Here is a 19,810-nt window from a genome sequence, read left to right as displayed (position 1 = left end):
TTGTCTGGAATTTTCAGACAAACTGACTGAGATTTTGACCTTCACTTATAATTTGCAATAGAAATTGTCGACTAAGGAAAGAAAATCTCACGGAGCAGATTGCAAAGTTTTGTCTCGTAATAGTAATGAGATCATACTGTTTGGAGCCAGACTGTTTATACCTACACATCCATCCCTTACGATCCTGGATTGGAACTAATGCTTTTTGATGCTTTTTTTCTAGTAATGCTCCAGGTGCTCTATAAGCTCAAAACAGCCAAGGTGTTTGACAGAAACCGGTCCAAGGAAGACAAAGGCAGCACGGATGCGTCGGATGAAGACCCCTTTGCTATTCAGATCATAGCCTGGTGCCCTGAGAGCCGGATGCTCTGTGTGGCCGGAGTGTCAGCCAACGTAATCATCTACCGCTTTAGCAAGCTGGAAATAACTACTGAGGTGGTGCAGGTGGGCAAACGTTTATTCTTCTACCCAAAAAAAATATTGAACCTATTACTCGTACAACCACACGATAGAACTCTGTAGCTCTTCTCCTGTTTGTTCTTGTTCGAGCATTCGCTGTCTGCTGCTCGAAGATGCTGCGAGACATATGCACAAACGCACGCACACACACATGCTCTCAAAAGATCTGCCGAGTCAAAGGCAGTATGGTTGCCATGCCAACAGACGGAGCAGCGAACAAGCAAAGCGAGGCCGTTATAATCTGCCTTGATAGCAACGTAAGTGCTTATGGGAATGTGATGGGAGTCTGTTTTATGGCATAAAGAGGAAATGTATTCTGTATGTATTCTGTCAGTGCGGGCTCACAGTTGGATGAATGTACGTGTTTCTGCTGCTGGATGTTGGAGCGTTGGAGTGTTAAATTGGTAACAGTTTTGGCGTCGTTTTTGTTTTGTTGTTTTTCTAGAGTTTACTTGTCAATCAAAGTGTTAAACCCGTGGGCTGTGATATGTTCTTACTTGGAGGTCTCTTGATGAATACTTTTTTTTTTTTTTTTAAGCTCATGCCCTTTATGTATTCAGAACAGTTTGTCCTAAATATCCAAATGTTTCCTTCTTTGGAACAAACTGAGCTCATAGCCAGAGGTTTGCAGGAATCTGCAGGCTCTGGCGATTTGCTTGCTGTGTATGGAGATGGATTTGAATCAACTACCTAGCACTTTACAGAAACCTTGCAGTTTTGCTGGGGGTGACTGCCAGCACTGATGGATGTGTCAGAGCTTTTTTTTTTTTTCCTACGCTTCTCAGAGTGTGACTGGGATGTGGATCAGGAGTAGATATGAAGTGCTAGTGAGCTGTAATTAGGACGACAACCCCCCTTTGCACAAGGTCAAACACCTGTCTGTAACCTTGCAGAGAAGGGCAGAGACAGGCAGGAGTGAAATGAGAAGGGCACTGATTGCTCTTCACTCTCACGTATCAGGAGAGTTAATGAGATTGACAGAATGCAAAAATGAAGCTTGCGAGCATTGTGTGTGTGAGTGCAAAGGCGGAGGTTGAAAGAGAAGTAGCCTGAAGGAGGACTGAGAAGGAACAGGATCTTTTAGTACTGGAGAAGCTCTTTGACTCTAAATCTGCCTACACAGACACGCATGCCAAACAAATCTGCCTCATCATGGCGTTGCAGATGTGCAGTTTGTGAGCTCTTCTTTTATAAATTTGTTAATATCTTGTTTTCACGCACATCTGTGTTTGTTGTCCTGTGCAGCTGCTAGAGGTGCGAATGCAATACGAGCTGAATGACATAGAGTCTCCAGACGGCGGTGGTGGAGGGGGGGAGCACACATCAGCCCATCCAACACCTGGTGCCTCTCCTCAGACAAGCGGCCCGCCATCGCACCCCTCCACCAGCAGCAACAACTCTGACGGAGGCAACATGCCCTGCCTCAAGTACGAAACAACACACAACACATACAGAATGCTTGCACACATAGTCATACACACAAGACTCTTGCTTTTTGCCTCAAGCACACTTACACAGACTTAATCGGTGCCTGAAGCATTCTTAGCCGCAGCTTCCCCATCATCTCCTCCCAACCACTCAAACCAGACCCTCAACAAATAACTGCTCTGGGACTGCAGCTGCACCGCTTCTCATTCTCTTTCTAGATTTTGTTATTTTGCTGTTGTCTCTGTGGCGTCTGTTTTTCTTATTGTCTCCTATTTTCTGTCCTATTCCATCCTTCTTCTTCTTCTTCTGCTCTCCAGAGTGCGCAGTACTCCACTGAAGCAGTCTCCAGGTTACCAGGTGGATTTGGTGGTCCAGTTAGTGTGGGTGAGTGGAGAGCCTCCTCAGCAGATTACAAGTCTGGCGCTCAACTCTTCCTACGGCCTGTAAGTACAAAGCACGTCTTTGTCAGAGATAGTGATAAAATATCAAGTTTTTTTTTTTTTTTTTTACTATCATACTGTCTCGATGTTCTTAGCAGGACGAAATGTACAAAAGAGATGTCAGATCTCATAACTTCCTTTGTGCCTTTTCGTTATTGTTAGCCTGAATCACTTTTTCCTTGCCCCCCCTCTCCAGAGTGGTATTTGGCAACAGTAACGGTCTGGCAGTGGTGGACTACATCCAGAAGACAGTAGTCCTCAACTTGGGGACGGTCGAGCTTTATGGCTCCAATGACCCCTACCAGAGACAGCCCCGGTCGCCAAGAAAGACACGACAGCCGTCTGGAGGTAATGAGGAGAAAAGGCATTAGAAGGAGAGAAAAACTTTTAAGACCTCTTGCAACAGTAAAAGTTTGTCTTTCTTTTACAGTTGAACTACAAGACGTTTGTAAGTTACTGTTGCTTCATGTCCACAGCTGACTAAACACAAATCAGAATAAGGAGCTACACTCCAGAATAGAGAAGTTATACTTCATTCATGGTTGTTCATTCCTTTTCAAACTATGGCATATAAAGTATTAAGCAGCCATAGTATATGCATACACACACTTAGTTAAAGGACCTAATGTTATTTAAATTGATAGTGCTCTCACTTTATGTAAACTGAAGCTGAAGCATCAGCATAAGCAAGTGCCGCTGAACAAGGGGTGGCCATGTGCGTTTGTTCAGGTCCAGCTATTAAAGCCCTTCTGATGTCCTCCTGCGCATCTGTTATTGTAGCAACAACAAACTGATTTTTTTAAATAATTAACTTATTTCTCCAGAATCATCTGCAAATCTCACGTCACAAATATTTGGCCAAGACAAGACAGGGGTTTGAACTCAGACAATCAAGGGATAAATAAATTGATATTTCGTCAGGGTTAGAGTGATCATCTGTCTTGTACATTACACTGGAACTTACTAACAATCATTACTCAGACTGCAGTAACCCCATAGGTCAGATCCTTGAACTTATCTATAAATTCATCCCAGCGTGAGAATGAATGAGGTCGTAGAACAGCTCACAGTGCATCCAAAGAGATGCTGTGCTGACTCTATTAGGCTGATACACGACAAAGCAATTTGACCACACAAACCTGAGTCTCTTTGTCTCTGTCCCGCTCATTTACGCACGCACGCACACACACACACAGCCCATCCCTTTTACACACATCACCACTGCAGCTCCATGGTACTGCTGATACATAATTGGGTGTTTTCAGTATGGACGTGCTGCCACCGTCTGTTAGAAGATGGCAATGCAGCCACACAGATGATGCCGCAGTGTCATGATGATGCACAGCTCAGACTTCAGTGAAAGTTGATGGGTGTGCATGTTTAGGGACTTATTACGGGTCATCATGAATGCATACATGTCTGTACATGCACAAACAAATACACGCACACAAGCACGTGCACATCTTAGTGTGCATGATGCCTTTGGTTTCACTGATGGGTGAGCAGTCGGCTGGCACCTGTTATTGGCTAGTGTGAGCAGCGATTAGGCATCCAGCTGTGTTTCTCTGCCAGCCAGGACTGCTGTTTGCTTGGTTTTCTGCGTCATAGGACAATATCACACAAACACAAATGCATGAGGAATTTTTTTAGTTTTACTAAATGCAAAATTTAGCAGTTTTTGATGGGCTGGTCTCTTGATCTGTTTGCTTGTTGAATGAATGAAGAACATGGAAATCGTCCATCTGCACTTATGGTCTTCTCCAGTCTCCCAAAAACCAGATGTCAATCTGTAGTTCTTGACTTTGCCACGGGTTGAATTGTGTGATCTGTGCTTCAGGTCTGTGCGACATCAATGAGGGCTCAGCCACATCGGAGGACCGCTGCAAGTCCCCTACTTCAGGTAATATGTCCTTCCCAGTCTTCACTGAAAACAACACAAATTTTTTTGTTTTTTAGAAATAAAATGCTACGACTCAACCAGTCAAAAAACCCCAACCTATATAAAATGTATTTAAATACCAGGGATGCTGCACTGGTTAGGCAAGGAAACTGAAACTATAGCTAGTCAAACTCGAACTGTATATTTATGAGATTTTTTTGTTTAAACTTAAAAACTGTCTGTCAATTTCATTTTACCTCAGTCTTCAAAAATACACTGTTTGAGTTCTACACCATACACTTATTAGTTTTTGGGAGTATTTAAGAATTTGCATCCATTCTTTTATAAGTTTTATAACTTGAGTTGAGTAGACAGGAATAAATTTGTTTAAATCTGACTTGGTATCCTTGAAAACTGCGTTATAGGCCCGTCTCCAATATCCAATCTCTGTGATGCTGACTCAGTGTGACAGCTTAAGATCATGAACTGACTGAAACTGTGCATTCTGGTAGAGAAACAGATTAATTTGCAATAAGAGTATTACTGAAAAATAAACGTTCAAAGCGAACGGGTTCAAGAATTTTCACACTTTCATTATAATATAAATAATTGATCAACAGTGAATCAGATCACTTGCAAAGATGATTTGAATTACCTTCTGAGCAGGGACCCGCTTTCAGCTGAACATTTAAATGTGTCTAATTTAAAAGTGCACTGTTCTGATCCTGATTCCCACTCGTTCATTACCATATTAATACGTTTTCATATCAGGGAAGACGATCAGATGAAAGCAAACAAAATATATTTTACTTTAGGATCCGTTGCATTATCAAGTCTATGTCACTTACCACATTAGTTACAAATATTTATCCTGCTCATAATTGTGCAGTGTGTTGTTTTTTGCAGTTGTTGGATGCTCTGTTGCTCTTTTACTTCCCTCTCTCTTAATCTACATCATTAGTATTTACGCTGAAGGTGCTTGAAGACAGAACAGCCCAGATCCATCTCATTATGGGTAACTTGGCAGGAGCGTGCTGAAAGTAGAGAGTTTTTTAAAAAGGTCAGACTGTAAGCAAAACTCCATTTCTGGAGTCCTGCGACTTTTTCCAGGTATGATGGCTGTCCCAGCCCCCATGTCTGGTGCCACCAGACTGTGGTCTGATACATCTGTCTACTCTGCATTATTCATTCGATGGAGTCTGATAAGGTGCCTTCCTGAAAAAATATCTGCCTTAAAAAGTCACTCAGTGTCTGGGAAGAGTTGGGTTTTTGCTTTCTTTCTTAATTTTTTTGATAAGTTATAATGTCTGCCAATGGAGGAAAATAGTTTAAGCTCTTTTAGTGAAGTTTCATCAGTTATACCTAGAAAAATCTTCAGTATAGTGAATTAAGGCTCCAGAAGTGTCAGCTAGTGTCACTTTATTCAATAAAATTCTGTGAATAGGATGAATTTGCATTTAAAATATATAATTATAGTACCAGAATAATTATAAAGCACTTACAGTAAGATAACCAAATCTGTTTTTTTAATATGGTATGGTATGGTAATATGGTTCTTAAAAGAATTTGAAGCTTTTCATACTTTTTATGACATCCATGTGGAATGGAGAAATTGACTTAAGTGATTCTGACTTCAACCAAACACACGATAGACATCGATGTCATGTACATTTGATAGCTATTAAAATTAAAGCCATTATAACCTCCACCTGGCTTCATTGCCCATTTTTTCTCATTTCCAGGCAGGCAATATTATGTATTATTATATGGCATACTTTTGATGGTGAATCTGTTTGTAGGCTGCAGATTTTCTCATCAGGCAACTTCAGGCTGACTCTTTAACAAACTATATTGAAACTGAAAGGATAGGTTTGCTGTCACAACAAATCGTGGTGAAAGTGATAGCTTGTTTGTAGTAACAAGCCCAAGGGTGTTTCTAACTGCACATTTATTGTACTTTACTTTCCCCTTACACCCCTAAAGTGTTGACGTCAAACAGCAATCTACAGCAATTCTACAATGGAGGTGGTAGAGGAGGTAAGAGTCTCATTAGAGACTGTGTAGGCAGGACAAACGTGCTATAGATTTGTCCCCCCTGTATTTATTTATTTTTTTCTTTGTCATAGAAAAACTGTGTGTGTCGTCCGTGTCATAGTCACAACAGAGGGAAGAAATTGGTTAGAAAATAAGAGTCCTGAAGTCCAAATGAGCTTCCGGGTTAGCTTCCGTTCCAATATCTTTGGTTACTGTTGCTGAATCATCTGCCGACTATTTTTTCTTTTGCCTACATGCTCATGTTTTCCTTTTGAGCAAAGAAGTATCTGGGAAAACTGTGCACTGAGAACTGAAAGCTCTTGGCGCAGAGGCTAAACTGGAAGCAGGGTGTGATTCCAGCTGTTAGTAGTTTAGCTGCCTTATACACATCCTGCATGCTACATGTATGTAGCACGAGTGTCAAACTGTAAATGTGCCTGTGTTTGATATCTGTCTATAGTCCAGTGCACTACAGTGACCTGTCAGGGCAGTGAGCAACCCATCTGTCCAATCGTGTCTATGTGCCTCCAGTGTGTGTTGATGAAACTTAAAACTTCTCCACCGTTTCAGTAAAACGAAGCATTTTCTTTGTTTGTGGGATTCAGAATCTCACCTTCCTTCAGGTTTAAGTAACAGAGATTAGGTAAAATGGCTGTATTAGAGTCTGGACTTCACCTCCAACTTTGCCAAGACCTGACTATACTGAAGCCAAGTGAAATATATCCTCCTTTAATGAGTGTGAACTCGATTAAAACCTGATCATTTGCAAGACACCCAAAAGCCCCCACATGCTCTTGGTACACCCTCACTGATTTTACCTCATCAGGCCAAGCCCAAAGTAGGTGTTACCTTTTAATTGGTCTGGAGTTTAGTGATCTCACTACACTCAGCTCCAGAATTACTCTGTGGGTGTCTTTAGCCTTCATAATGCTTAACTAAATAAAAGGTAAGGTTGTAACCATTTAGAAACATCAGATGCAAAGGATGCAAATGACAAAACAAAAGATATATTCAGTCCACTTTCCAGGGATGTCCTGCAGATTTCTTTTTCTTTGCCAAGGTGCTGGTTTTGTTTTTTTTTATCTAAGTGCACAGATTTTTCTTCTTTCATTTACAGCAAAATAATATAATACCATTATTAATACCCTCAGAATCAAAGGATTAGTAATGCAGACCTAAAAATACAGTGCTGTACAGGACAAAATGTGGATTTAGATGGGGATGGAGTGGAATGAGGTGACCATGGCGGGATTTATTAACCAAGTTCACATAGCCTACAGTAACTATTTCTAAAGCAACTTTTGACCATCTTTTCCACTGTCTTTTTCCATCTCCTGTTCAATACTTTCTGTTTCCTGTTACTTTCTTGTTCTTGGTGCATGCTCATGTGGCATGAGGGTCCTGATTGGCTGTGCAGTTTTGATGTATCTTTACCAGTCCTCTTTCCAGGGCATTGTGCAACCAGAAGTCACCGTTTTAGTTTTGTCTGGCAACAGCATGCCTCTGTGAGATACAGGGTTGTCCTTACGCAGTGTCTTCTCCTGTGTGAAGCATTTTGGCTGTCCTCGTCAGTGAAACAATCCTTGGGCAATGGTTCCACAGCATTTTGCCATTTTTGTGTATTTAAGCTTTCTGCACATTCCTACCCTGGTGCTAGTTATTTAGCTTTGCATGGCATCGTGTGTTAGCTTAGACGTGTGTTTGTAAAGAGGGATGTTCTCTTTTTTCCAGCAAAGATGTCACGGAAATTAAGCTTGCCTACTGAGCTAAAGCCAGACTTGGGTAAGCCCTGACTTCGTGTCTCCAACAAATTTGTATGATATGTAGTATATCGTTCTCACTCTGACTGGACTCACATCACATTTCATTAGTCCAGTTTTAGCCTCAAAATTGGCAAGCTACGCAGATTTTCTTCTAAGTTTGCATGAGACAAAAGTAGCACTGATCTGATCTGAATTGAAACCAAACAGAATCTTTTTTTTTTTTTTTTTTGGAATAACATCAGTATGAAATTCTCTGTAATACTCCCACCTTTTGACCTTAGTGGGGGTCTTATTAGAGGTCAGTGGTGCTAAGCTAAAAACTTTGCACACTCCATCTCACTGTAAAGCTTTCTTTAACTTTTGCAGCTTTCTCTTTTTCCTCCGTGTTTTCATGTCTTTCCTTTTTCTGTCTGATTGGTTCCTTTAAAGTTTCCCAAATAGGAATATTGTCCCTCTTAAAAAAGAAAGAGACATTCTCTTCTTCAAGGGTGTGCGACTTTACCATGGATGGAACAATTGAGTTCTAAGGGGTCAAATTAAAATGTGCCGAGATTTTTATTTGCTTGTTTTAGAATGCCAATGTTACACACCTAACCAAAGTGCCTGGCAGCAGGTTATTTTATACTGATACAACAACTAATTGGGAATGAAACATTAAGATTCTGATCAGTTTGTGAAAATGTGCAAACGTGTTTTTACACTTGCTTTGTCTCTGCGTGTACAACAAACTGTAGGCCACCTGGGATCTCTGAAATTGCCACTAATTAGGTTTCAGGTGATTACTGTCAAATAAATGGACACAGTCTTTGATTCATGTACCAGCTGTTAAGAATGTAAACCTATGTTGTCTCTTCCAGTTTCCTGGATGGACATTGCAAATACTTTACAGAGATCAGTCATGAGCAAATACACACATGACAGTTGGTCAGTCTTAAGAATGCTGTAAAATTTCTGCCGAACACATTTATCTACCAAAGTGTTTTATTTATGGTGAATTATGAAGACGGATCTCTTTTTATCGATCATTTTATTCTGTATGTACAGCACAGTGTCCACATTTGTCCTGTGTGTCTTGTACTGTCATAGCATTGCGGGTGCTTTACCTCTCTGCTTTATCCTCACTGTCCTCCTGTCTGTATGCCCACCGCGGGGTGCCAACCCATTAGACCACCGGGACAATTCTTTCAGCCGCTCTCGCTCATCCAGTGTCACCAGCATCGACAAGGAAGCCAGAGAAGCCATCAGCTCTTTCCACTTCTGTGAGACCTTTGCCAGGAAGGGAGACAGCACTTTGACTCATTGTCTGTATGTGGGCACCTCCCTGGGAACTGTCCTGGTTTTAGCTCTCACATTGCCACCTGCTGGGGAGCAACGCCAGCTGCAGCCAGTTATCCTTTCACCCACAGGTGAGTAATGGGGTCGTTGAGAGGAGTATAGCAGAGTGTCTTGGCAGTAAATGAAAACCAGAGGAACTTGACAAACGGACACATGGATGTGCGCTTAGATGAAAACTTGTATTTGTAGGTTTCGTTGTCATTAACTTTAGGAACATTCAGTTAAAGCTTTGTTTGTTTGAGTTGTGTTTACATTCAAATTCCTCTCTTTCTTTGTATTTCTGGCTGCTTATTTTTATTCTTCTTTCATGTGTGCCACATGTAATTTAATGCCCATTATAATAGTGTGTGGTTTCTTGCAGCCCTGTGCACATCCAGTGATCTCCTCTGGTCCACTTATGAAAAAACTGCATGCTTTCGCTACTTGCAATCAAAAACCCAACAGGGTACCTTAAAAATTCAAAGAGGGAGATTATGTAAGACAAAGAAAAGGCTAAGTAGGACAATCTTTTATCCTTTAAGAGGATCAAAGGTTGTCTTTTCAGCAAACAACAATCAAAGAGCAAAATGCAAAGATGAGGGAAATTTGTGTGCAAGCTGTGATATTTGAATAATATCCATAATAAACTCTCCATCAGCACTACAGAACACCAGCACATGAACAAGGAAAATGTTGAGACCTAAGTAACATATCTTTTCCATCCATTTACCAGGCATGTTGGTGCGGCTGAAGGGCAGCATTTTGCGTATGGCTGTCCTGGACTCCACAGGGTCGCAGGTGGCCCCTGCATATGAGCCGTGGTATGAGCCTAATATTACAGCAGATGGTGAAGAAAGGGAGAAGGTCCGCAAGCGCCGGCCCGTCTCTGTGTCCCCGTCCACCTCGCAGGACCTTAACGAGAGCCAATACGCCGTGGTGTGTTCAGAGAAACAGGCCAAAGTCCTTTCCCTTCCCTCGCAGACCTGCATCTATAAACACAGCATCACAGAAACTTCCTTCATCTTACGGGCAGATGTGGTGCAGATGAGCCAAGGCGTGTGTGTGGCTTGTTTCTGTGCCAACGGCCACATCATGACCTTAAGGTGAGAAACATGTCAGGCTGCGTCAAAGACAAGGCAGAAATAGGTTGAATAAGACGTGTTCTTATTATTTGATTTGAGTAGATATGATCCACCTTCAATCATGAATATGCTTTATCACTTTCACTGAGAGCTGTAAGACTCCTGTGGTTGTGTTTTTTTTGTTGGCATTGGTCAGTGCTGCAGTAATGCTCCCGATGAATTCTGGGACGAAAGTGGTTAGTGACAAGGAAGTCAAAGTGCAACCCAGCCAAAGACAGAGGATAGATTGGTTTTGATCAAGAGAGGAGCAGGAGGCAAGCACAGATGTCCTCTTATGAGCTCATCAGGATCAGGCATGAAGATTAGGTTAGGAGTTGTGTATTTTGCCATATTTCTGCAAAAAAGATTAATATTTGGACTGGTCTGAGCACACAGATGGAGAAGCACAGAAAGCTGCAGAAATAGTTTGGGAATTTATTGTATAAATATACATTTTCATGAATAGCTTTTTTTCAGTGTTAAACTTGGAATCCTTCACTCTGCTCCAGAGTCAGCTTTAGTATAAGGTGATGATGAAATGCACAGTGCTATATGTCATTGTTTCAAATGTTTAAAGCTCCAGTTAGATATAAAATATCTTCAGGACGAAGGATTGTCAGAACTTTTAAATGGCAGAAATAAATGTTGCCTCCACAACACTCCTCACTTTTGTTTGCTCAAGTTGTTTATCATGATAGCTGCAGCGGGTATGTGACAGGAAAGTGAAGGGGAGAGGGATCGATGTGTAATAGCACATGCTCTACTGTGTTTGTGTTTGTGCTGCGTTTTCCTGACCATTAATAACGTCATTACTGTTTCAGTGGACTGAAATATTTTAGAAATGGTGTGAAAGGGTAGTGATATTGACATGGTAATAGTTTTTGTCTCTCCTGTCTAGTTTGCCAGGGTTGAGACCGCTGATGGACGTAAACTACCTGCCTTTGACAGACATGCGGATAGCCAGGACGTTTTGTTTCACCAATCTAGGTCAGGCCATGTACCTCTGCTCACCCACTGAGGTCCAGAGGATCACTTACAGCCAGGACATCTGTGAAAACCTGCAAGTCAGTAAACGCCTCACACATTTATGTGGATGAAATGGAAAATGTTCCGAGAAGCATGAGAAAACTATTCATATTAAAGATAATTGACATAAACATATAAAATATATTTGCTGCTGGTTTCAGGAGATGCTGGGTGAACTTTTCACACCAGTGGAGACACCGGAGGCTCCGAACAGAGGGTTCTTCAAAGGTCTCTTTGGAGGAGGAGCACAGTCTCTGGACAGAGAGGAGCTGTGTAAGCCAGACCTGGTTCTTTCCATTCTTGATGCAAAGTCTCATTCACAACCCTCTTCATGTTTTTCTCTTCTTTGTCCCTTCCTTCAGTTGGGGAGATAACGGCTGGAAAGGCATCTCGAAGCCTGGCCCAACACATCCCAGGCCCGGGTGGCATAGAGGGCATGAAGGGAGCAGCCTCTGGTGTAGTTGGAGATTTGGCACGTGCCCGAATAGCACTTGATGAAAGAGGCCAGAAACTGGGTGAGCTGGAGGAGAGGACGGCTGCCATGATGGCCAGCGCAGATTCCTTTTCCAAACATGCCCATGAGGTAATGGAGACAACCAGCTCTTCCTGTTTATGCGGTAAACCACTTGTGCAGCATCAATGCCACCGTACTTTCTTCAACATTTGCGTCTGCGCAATGCCTAACCGAGAGAAATTTTGGGAACAGTTCCTTTAAGAAAAATATGCAACATGGCAGTAATTTTTCAGTAATATTAGTCATTGCACAATCGACCAACTAGGGAGCAGTATGCATCTTTGCAAATTCCACAGGAAGGGAAATAACACACTATTTCACACATGTTCTTTTCAGGAATGAAACATGAACTCTACGTTTCCATATAATGTTTATATTTTGACTGAGCACTCATCATTTTATGACACATAAAATGAACTTCACTGGGCAGAATAATGTATTATGTAATGTATAATGTACTAATCACAGGAATCCTGAATGTAGCTTCAGTGCAGCAGTTCGTCTTGATACTTATTCTTGCATTAACAGTTTCTTCTGTTTTCAGATGATGTTGAAGTGCAAAGACAAAAAATGGTACCAGTTCTGATCAGTGGTGGGGGAGGAGCAGAGCTCCATGGACAAGGCTTTCACCTTCCATTGGATCATTGGACTCACCGTGACCCCGGCCACCTGTCGGTCCATCCATTCGTCCATCCCTCCACGCCTTCTTCACTGAGAAACTTGGGATTTTCTTCCCTAGCACAATGTTGAATACTGTTCTTACCTCAGTCTTAAGGTGGAACTGAGGGGTAGACTGGGGAGAAGGACAACCTAAGAGGAAGCAAATAAATGGTGTCTTTTTTATGTTCTTGTCTGTTAGTTCATCTCTGTTCGGCCTCTCTTCCGAGGTAGCCGTTTGGCTCACGTTCCTGGAGATTCTTCATTCTCATTTGCCAAAATGGTCCTTTACGGTTTTTCTCGCTCGGAGCCCCCCTGTGGGCAGAATTCAAACCCATGTACACGTTTGAAAAAAAAAGACATACCTAATGAAGAAACAAAGACTACAAAAAAATTCTTTAAATGTAAAAAGAAGGGAAAAGAATCAAAATACGTCATATATACATAAATCTAATAAATGTGCAACGCTGTATCAACTTCTGAGTGACAAGTGCAAAAGAAAAGGATAACTCATGGAGGAGATGAAAGTTGGGTGGGAAGGCTGAAGGAGGCAGCGTTGGCGATCCACAGGAAGTGCTCCGGCAGTGACAGACGCCTCCTCTATGCAGAGAGTGACAGGGATAAAACCGACTAATTCTGATGTACACTGGATATCTCGTCATCTTGCTCAACCTCTAGACTCTCCTCTGTATCTTACAGACTTTCATATCATTACCAACAGTGTGTGTGTGTGTGTGTGTGTGTGTGTGTGTGTGTGCGTGCGTGCCTGCGTGTGTATGAGTGTATTAATTTCTATTTTCTTGCCATTACTCTTTGTTATTTCTTGTCTTTTTTTCCTCTGTCTGCATTATTGGAAAATCTCTTATTTTTCTATTGTTGTGAAAGTGGATGATATTTGATTTGTTGAAAAAAATGTTTTTGTGGCTTTTGTCTAACAACTCAAATTAATTTACTTATGTAAAAGGGCTGGAATCTAAAAGGAGGGCAAGGATATAAAAGGCATATATCATTTATTGATGACATGACAAGTGTGTATGAACGATTTCCATTCAGTGTTTGATGATTTCACTTCACTTACCTGAACTGATGTTAACTGCCTCCCTCACCCTCCACTGTCATAAGCTGCCAAAGTTTGGCTTCGGTTCATGTGTGACTGTACAAATGCTGATCTCCTCAATATAAGATACACAAATAGTCAAGCCAGATTTGTTGGTTTCCAAACTCTGCAGTACACATCAGTATGGTGATTGCATACACATGAGGAGAAATCCTGTTTATGTGTATCTATTTATGCAGGATAGTAAAAACTTGGATGCGTTATCCTTTAAAAGTTAAAAAAGTTTTTCTGTATTTTGCTGAAAATTACCTACAGTATATGAGAAAGTGGTCTGTGTGATTGTTAATATTTATTTATTAAGGTGCAAGAGACAATTGTGTTTAGTATCCCAAACTTTCACCATCATTAATATCTTGTTTCTATATCCATGTTTGCCGTAAAGCTCAAATGTGGTGTATCTCTCTGTCTATCAGGCTTTTAACCTTTATTTGTATATAAGTAAATAGTTTGACAATCTAAGACCAACTGGAAAGTAAATGTCAAGGTTGCTCACGCAACGTAAGAGGAGAGAGGCCATATTTTTTCTGACGCCAAAGAGTTGCTTTAGCTTTTCCATCGCATTATCATTTGGCTCGTCTCTCCATGAGTCTTGACACCAGAAGCTATTCTGTAAAATGTGTGATTCCACGTGGCTTCACCCATGGAGTGCAGACACCATTAAAAATATTAGCATTTTCATCATCTTTCAGGGTTTAAGAAATGGAGCAAGTTGCAATGGAACTCAGCCATTTATAGTTATATTGTACCACAATATGTAAATGTAACATTTGGACGAATAATGTTTAAAGTGGCCTAACTGTTGGTTGATAAATTTGTTCCCTTAAAACAAAAAAAAACCTGAACCATTCCACTACAGCTCAGACACAACAGTATTTATGGTATTCATCTGTGTGTGCGCATCTGTGTGAATGTGTGTGTCTGTACTAATGTCTGTCTCTTTGTGTTAGGGTGTGTTCATGTAAATTATGTGGTATAATTTAAAAGAGATTATGTTTTGATTGTTTTAATAATTAGTGGTGATGTCCCGATCTCTCACCGGTCAGCAGTCTGTGTCCAGTCGAGTCTCTGTTACACTAACTAAAGCCACTAATAATGAGAAAAAGATAACAATAGTGCAGTCAGCATTAAAGGATGGCCTCTGAATTCTGGTTTAATTTAACAGCTGCATGTTCAGACTTTGTACACATACTTCAACTCTCTAATCTCTGTCCGCCGACATCCTTCCTCCTTCAGCGAGTCTTCCAGTGACTCCGCTGGTTCCACAGCTACAGATCCGGCCTTCTGTGTTTAGTAAGCAGCGTAGAGTGGACATTGGTAGGTAGCCCTGTCTTTCCCCCCATGTTGAAGAAGACAAAGAAAAAAAAATCAGGAAACTATATCTAGAGGTCATCCTGGAAAACCACTTTGATGTCGTTCCCTCCAACCTAACTGTTATATGTTTTGTGTGTGGGGTTGTTTGTTTTTGTTGGGTTTTTTTTTTTTTTTATGTCATACATGTTTTATGTTTTTTTTTGTTTGTTTGTTTTTTATCTTTGAGTGATTTGTTTCTCATCCATACAACACAGTATGCAGTATTGTTACCCAATACAGACCACACACTCAAACAAAAAGAGGGAGTCCTGTCGATCTGCCATATGCCATCTTCTGTCCTGGATTCAACAGTTATCAGTGGGTTGCAGTATTTTTCTCATTGTAGCCAATTTTCTTGTACAGTTTTATGCAACTTTCACATGGATGTTTATGACTTTATCTGCTGCCACAAAAATTTAGAAATTCTGTAGATAGAGATTACTGTGCAATGGAAATAAAAGTGGAAAATGTAATTTTGTCCTTAAGCATCTTTTTGAAAAACGACATAAAGGTAAAAACAACATTCCCGCATTCACAAAAAAGAAAAACGTGTATTTCTGCTTTGTATCATTGAGGTTACAGTACTAAAACATTGACATATTGTAGGTATGTATGTTGTGGATTGGCATTATACAAATTAAAATTGAATACCAGATGTAACAGCTGACGATTGAGAACTTGCCATGTTTACAGATTTACACTAGATGGCAGCAGACACACACAGTAACATCTGTTTATTTAGGCTGAGCAGATGAAACATGCAGCATGGTCAACATAAGAGCTGTAACTCTACTCCCATTTGAATCCTCTGTAGTTATCTAACCAGGTAAATGGATAAAATAGAAATTGGTATTTATGTTGGTAAATAGGTCACTGAATTTGGTTGTGAAATCAAATCGGTTTTTCAGCTTTAGGTGTAATGTAACTTTAACAGCTTTCTGAGTTTATATAGTCTACGTAGGCTGCGTTGCCCCTCATCTTAGAGCAGCATAGGGGAGGTATTGAAGGTCACCTTGTTACAGAAGCAAAGTACCATTAAGTGACACTGATTATGTGTGTGCCGTTAGAAACACAGTAATTATGTTATACTGTGGGGCGCTCTCTAGTATTTTCCTACTTAACGTCCTTACAATAGATCACTATTATGAGGAGTAGACTCCTTGAATCTGAGCTGCAGTTGTCGATTGAGGTCAGGAAATTCACCCGCTGTTGTATTTACAGAGAAGTTTGGTGAGGATCATTTGCTGATGAAAGCAGAGGCTTCCAGCTTGGCTGCACGGTTTCCTGTGGAGAGATTCACAGACTGTAACCACACATTACGCTTAATGCTTCCTGACTCCATGTTGTGACTCATTCCCGGTGACTTGTACGTGGAATTTGGTGTGAAATGATCAGTTAAGACATAAAATCCAAGCGTTTATCTGAAGAGGGGGAATGGCTTTTTTAGTTTAACATTGATTTATAAGCCAATGCATCCCTGCTGGGAGCAAACAGATTGTAACTGAATGCCTTGGCTGTATCTGTTTTTGTGATCAATCCAACTAAAAGCAGATACATTATAAGACCATAAGCTGATCATCTTTGCAGGGCCAGACTGTCTGTCAAACTGACAGCTACTTATCTGATCTGTGGACAAATTGGGCAAAGAAGAGTAGTGCCTTCCTGTAATAACACCCGTCCTCATCCTTTTCCATGTCCACATGTGTTTGATTATTTGAACTTGCCAGATGCACGTGTAAAACTCAAATTCAAGAAAAATAGATATGAAAATACACAGACTAAGTACTCTAGTCTGTATATACAGGAAATAGTTATGACTCTCCTTCTCCTCTTGCACTCCCTCTTCCTATACAATGAAAGAGGGTTATGACCTTGTAATTTATCAGTCCTCCTTTACGTAAACAAAACTATCAGGCACAGCGGTGTCATTTTATTGGAAGTAGTGCATGTGCTTTTTCGTTTTTCTTTTTTAAAAAGCAAAGATAAACTTGGAGAGGCTGAAGTGTCAGCCATTGAAAGAGTGGGAGAAGAAAACAGGCAGCGGTTAGGTGGTTGACTTTTACTCATTTTGACTGAACAGATGAAGGTCACTGGAGAGAAATGTTTGTTGATGTATCCTGTTTGAAGTATGACCTTGTTGGCACACAGACGAAACACACAGATATCCAGAGTTCAGCACGCTGCCGGGGAAATGACACGTCAGTGCGGCTGTTGTCTTGGTGACAGGAAACATGGCTGACCTGACCAGGACAACACCTACAGCTGACATGAGCCGGATGAGATGACCCTGACTATTTTAGCTCAATTAAATTTCTCTTTCAGTTACAACTACATTCAGCAATAAAACATGGACACAAAATTTATGAAACTACGTGTTTTACCTGATGTTTACCGATAATGACACTTGAATCTGTCCTCTAAAATTTATTATTCAATATTTCCTGTGCATAAAATCAAAAGCCAGGCATCAGCCATTTTAAGAAAGCATTGTATTTGCAGTCGTTGAGTTTGAAGCCTTTGGTATTTTGTTTCTTATATTGATTCCCTCCATAGATAAATTGAATAAAGATGAACAGCAAACGAAAGAACTGCTTTTATCTGGGACACCAAATTCATAGCTGGGCCACTCCTTAAATCAAATGACTCAACTGCAGGGCGCACAGATATCCTCATATAATTCACACATCACATTTTGTGTCAGAGCACAAAATGAAACTTTCAATAGGGGCCTTTTTGAGTCACTGAAACATCTGTTTATATGACTAACAAATGGAGAACAGGCTCAGACAGACAACTTCGCACTTCACCAACTCGACAAGCCGAGGCTTAAATCCAACGCACCTTTTTTTGTCCCGGGCCGCTTGATTACACACACCTGCGGTGAAAACTGATTTTTTTTTTTTTTTTGGGGGGGGGGGGGCGCTTGTTGTAAACAGCCATGAGCTAATTGGCCTGTCAACAGTCTTTATTTTTGGAAGAACTGTTGGATAACACTCTTTTCATCGCAGACGCTTCGACAGCATTAATTTCGGCTGAAACGTCGTCATCCCAATTAGTTACACCTGAAAGCCCGAGTTAAAATGGCTGCCGCTGGAAAGGCCCTTTAGATGCTGTGTTTTTTTTGTTTTGTGGGGGGGTTGTGATTTTAAAGGACTATCTTAGAGAAGAAGAAGAAGTTGGCCTGCTGAAGAAATGCTGTCCTCGCCAAACTGAGGTAAGCATCAGCTCTTTGTGTTACAAAGTTGTGGTACTTTCCTCTGTTGTGGTATCCATGTAGTTGCTGCTTTGTTTGTTTCTTTTTACTTGGTAATTTTTTGACTACAACTTCATGCTTTTGTGCCTCCTTGTTGAAGGCTTTGGGGGAAAATTGCCGTATTGAATGTTGTGCTCTATTGCAGCTGACTTGCATAGAGCAGAAATGGCTGGTTGTTGAGTTTGTATTGTAGGAGGACATTGGCATTGTGTGTTGTGAGTGTGTGTGTGTGTTTTTTTTTTTTTTTTTTTTTTTTTTTTCATAGGAATCTACACACATTATCTGGCACATAGCCCAGACATTTAAGAGCTTCCCTGCAACATTCGGGAAAATTGCAGAATTGAACATGTTTATTTTTTTTGTCGCACACAAGCATTTCTCATGCTGTTCGGCTTCAGGGACTGCCAGTCCAAAGAAAAGGCTTTCTCTGTCACCTTCTTTTGCTATTTTTATCATAACTGCATCTGACTGCCAAGATTGCTCATCAGCGTTTTCATTAAAACATACTGTGGTCTCCTACATTTTATTTGTCAAAGGCCGTGTTAATATGCAATTACAGAATGCGTGCTTGCACTTCAAGAAAGTTTCTGATTTTTAGGACTGGTTGACAATCTCAACTTAGTCTACATAGTTCAACAAGGTAAAGACAGACAGTATGAAACTGTCATTTGATATGATGCTGTGTTTTGATTTCTATTTTTGAATTGAGGATCATGACTGTTAACCTATTTTTAATTAGAAGGGAGAATCACGTTTGGAAATGAGACAACCAACTGTGACCGTGCTTAGAAGGAATGAGGGCAAGACAATGACTTCATGTTTGGCTCTTTGTTTATACACGCAAATAAGGAAAACAACTGTACCAGTAAAAGATGCCTTTGGATACTGTTTCATCTCTTGCTCTGTCAGGGGAAAAATATGCATCACAGTCCTTACATCTCAATTTTTTTTTTTTTGAGAGCTTCTGCTGCAATAGCATCCCTTGCTCTCATAAAGAGGCAGAACCTGAGCTTTTTGTTGAGGCTCATTTAAATACATATGTTTCTGTTTGGTTTAATTGTACCCTGTTAACATATAACCCGTACATAACAGGGAAATGTGTTCAATGGATCATTTGCTCCAATCTGTCAAGCTGGGAAACATCTGTTTTGGAAATGAGTAGAAGATCATCTTTATGCTAGTTTTATCTTGTGCGCTCTCTCTCTCGCTCTTGATCGCTCTCTCTTCATGTGAATGGGGAGAGAAGGGGTGTCTAAAACAGACATGGGTGTGGTTGAGAATCTGACCTTATAATTTAAAAATGGCTCTAGCTCAGTTCTTTGCTCCCTGGTAGAGTGAACAGTCTGTTTTGAAGGCTCAGTGATGGAGCTGTGACCTGCTGGCCTCTGGTCAGTCATATGCTCTGGCTGCATTTGTGAAAAGAGATTGCTTTAGCTGTGCTTTTAGACCTCACTG

The 19,810-nt window shown here is 40.8% G+C and overlaps 1 protein-coding gene across 3 annotated transcripts in view; it reads left to right on the top strand.

Moving 5' to 3' along the window:
• stxbp5a (syntaxin binding protein 5a (tomosyn)) overlaps positions 1-15,274 on the top strand; it is a 73,313-nt gene extending 58,039 nt beyond the window's left edge. Inside the window, exons 15-27 of one of the 3 annotated variants that reach the window (XM_029496166.1) lie at positions 224-444; positions 1,705-1,886; positions 2,205-2,330; positions 2,524-2,675; positions 4,165-4,227; positions 6,190-6,243; positions 7,972-8,022; positions 9,170-9,409; positions 10,051-10,420; positions 11,337-11,502; positions 11,626-11,737; positions 11,827-12,047; positions 12,523-15,274. In XM_029496166.1, coding sequence (XP_029352026.1) covers positions 224-444; positions 1,705-1,886; positions 2,205-2,330; positions 2,524-2,675; positions 4,165-4,227; positions 6,190-6,243; positions 7,972-8,022; positions 9,170-9,409; positions 10,051-10,420; positions 11,337-11,502; positions 11,626-11,737; positions 11,827-12,047; positions 12,523-12,564 — 2,000 coding nt within the window. In that variant the 3' untranslated portion in view covers positions 12,565-15,274. The remainder of the gene's footprint in view (positions 1-223; positions 445-1,704; positions 1,887-2,204; positions 2,331-2,523; positions 2,676-4,164; positions 4,228-6,189; positions 6,244-7,971; positions 8,023-9,169; positions 9,410-10,050; positions 10,421-11,336; positions 11,503-11,625; positions 11,738-11,826; positions 12,048-12,522) is intronic. The other 2 variants (XM_029496167.1, XM_029496168.1) reach the window with 2 other exon arrangements.
• Positions 15,275-19,810: the final 4,536 nt, after the last annotated feature.

This window comes from Echeneis naucrates, chromosome 24 (assembly GCF_900963305.1).
Source record: "Echeneis naucrates chromosome 24, fEcheNa1.1, whole genome shotgun sequence".
Taxonomy (NCBI): Eukaryota; Metazoa; Chordata; class Actinopteri; order Carangiformes; family Echeneidae; genus Echeneis; species Echeneis naucrates.
This window is presented reverse-complemented; position numbering and strand designations above follow the sequence as displayed.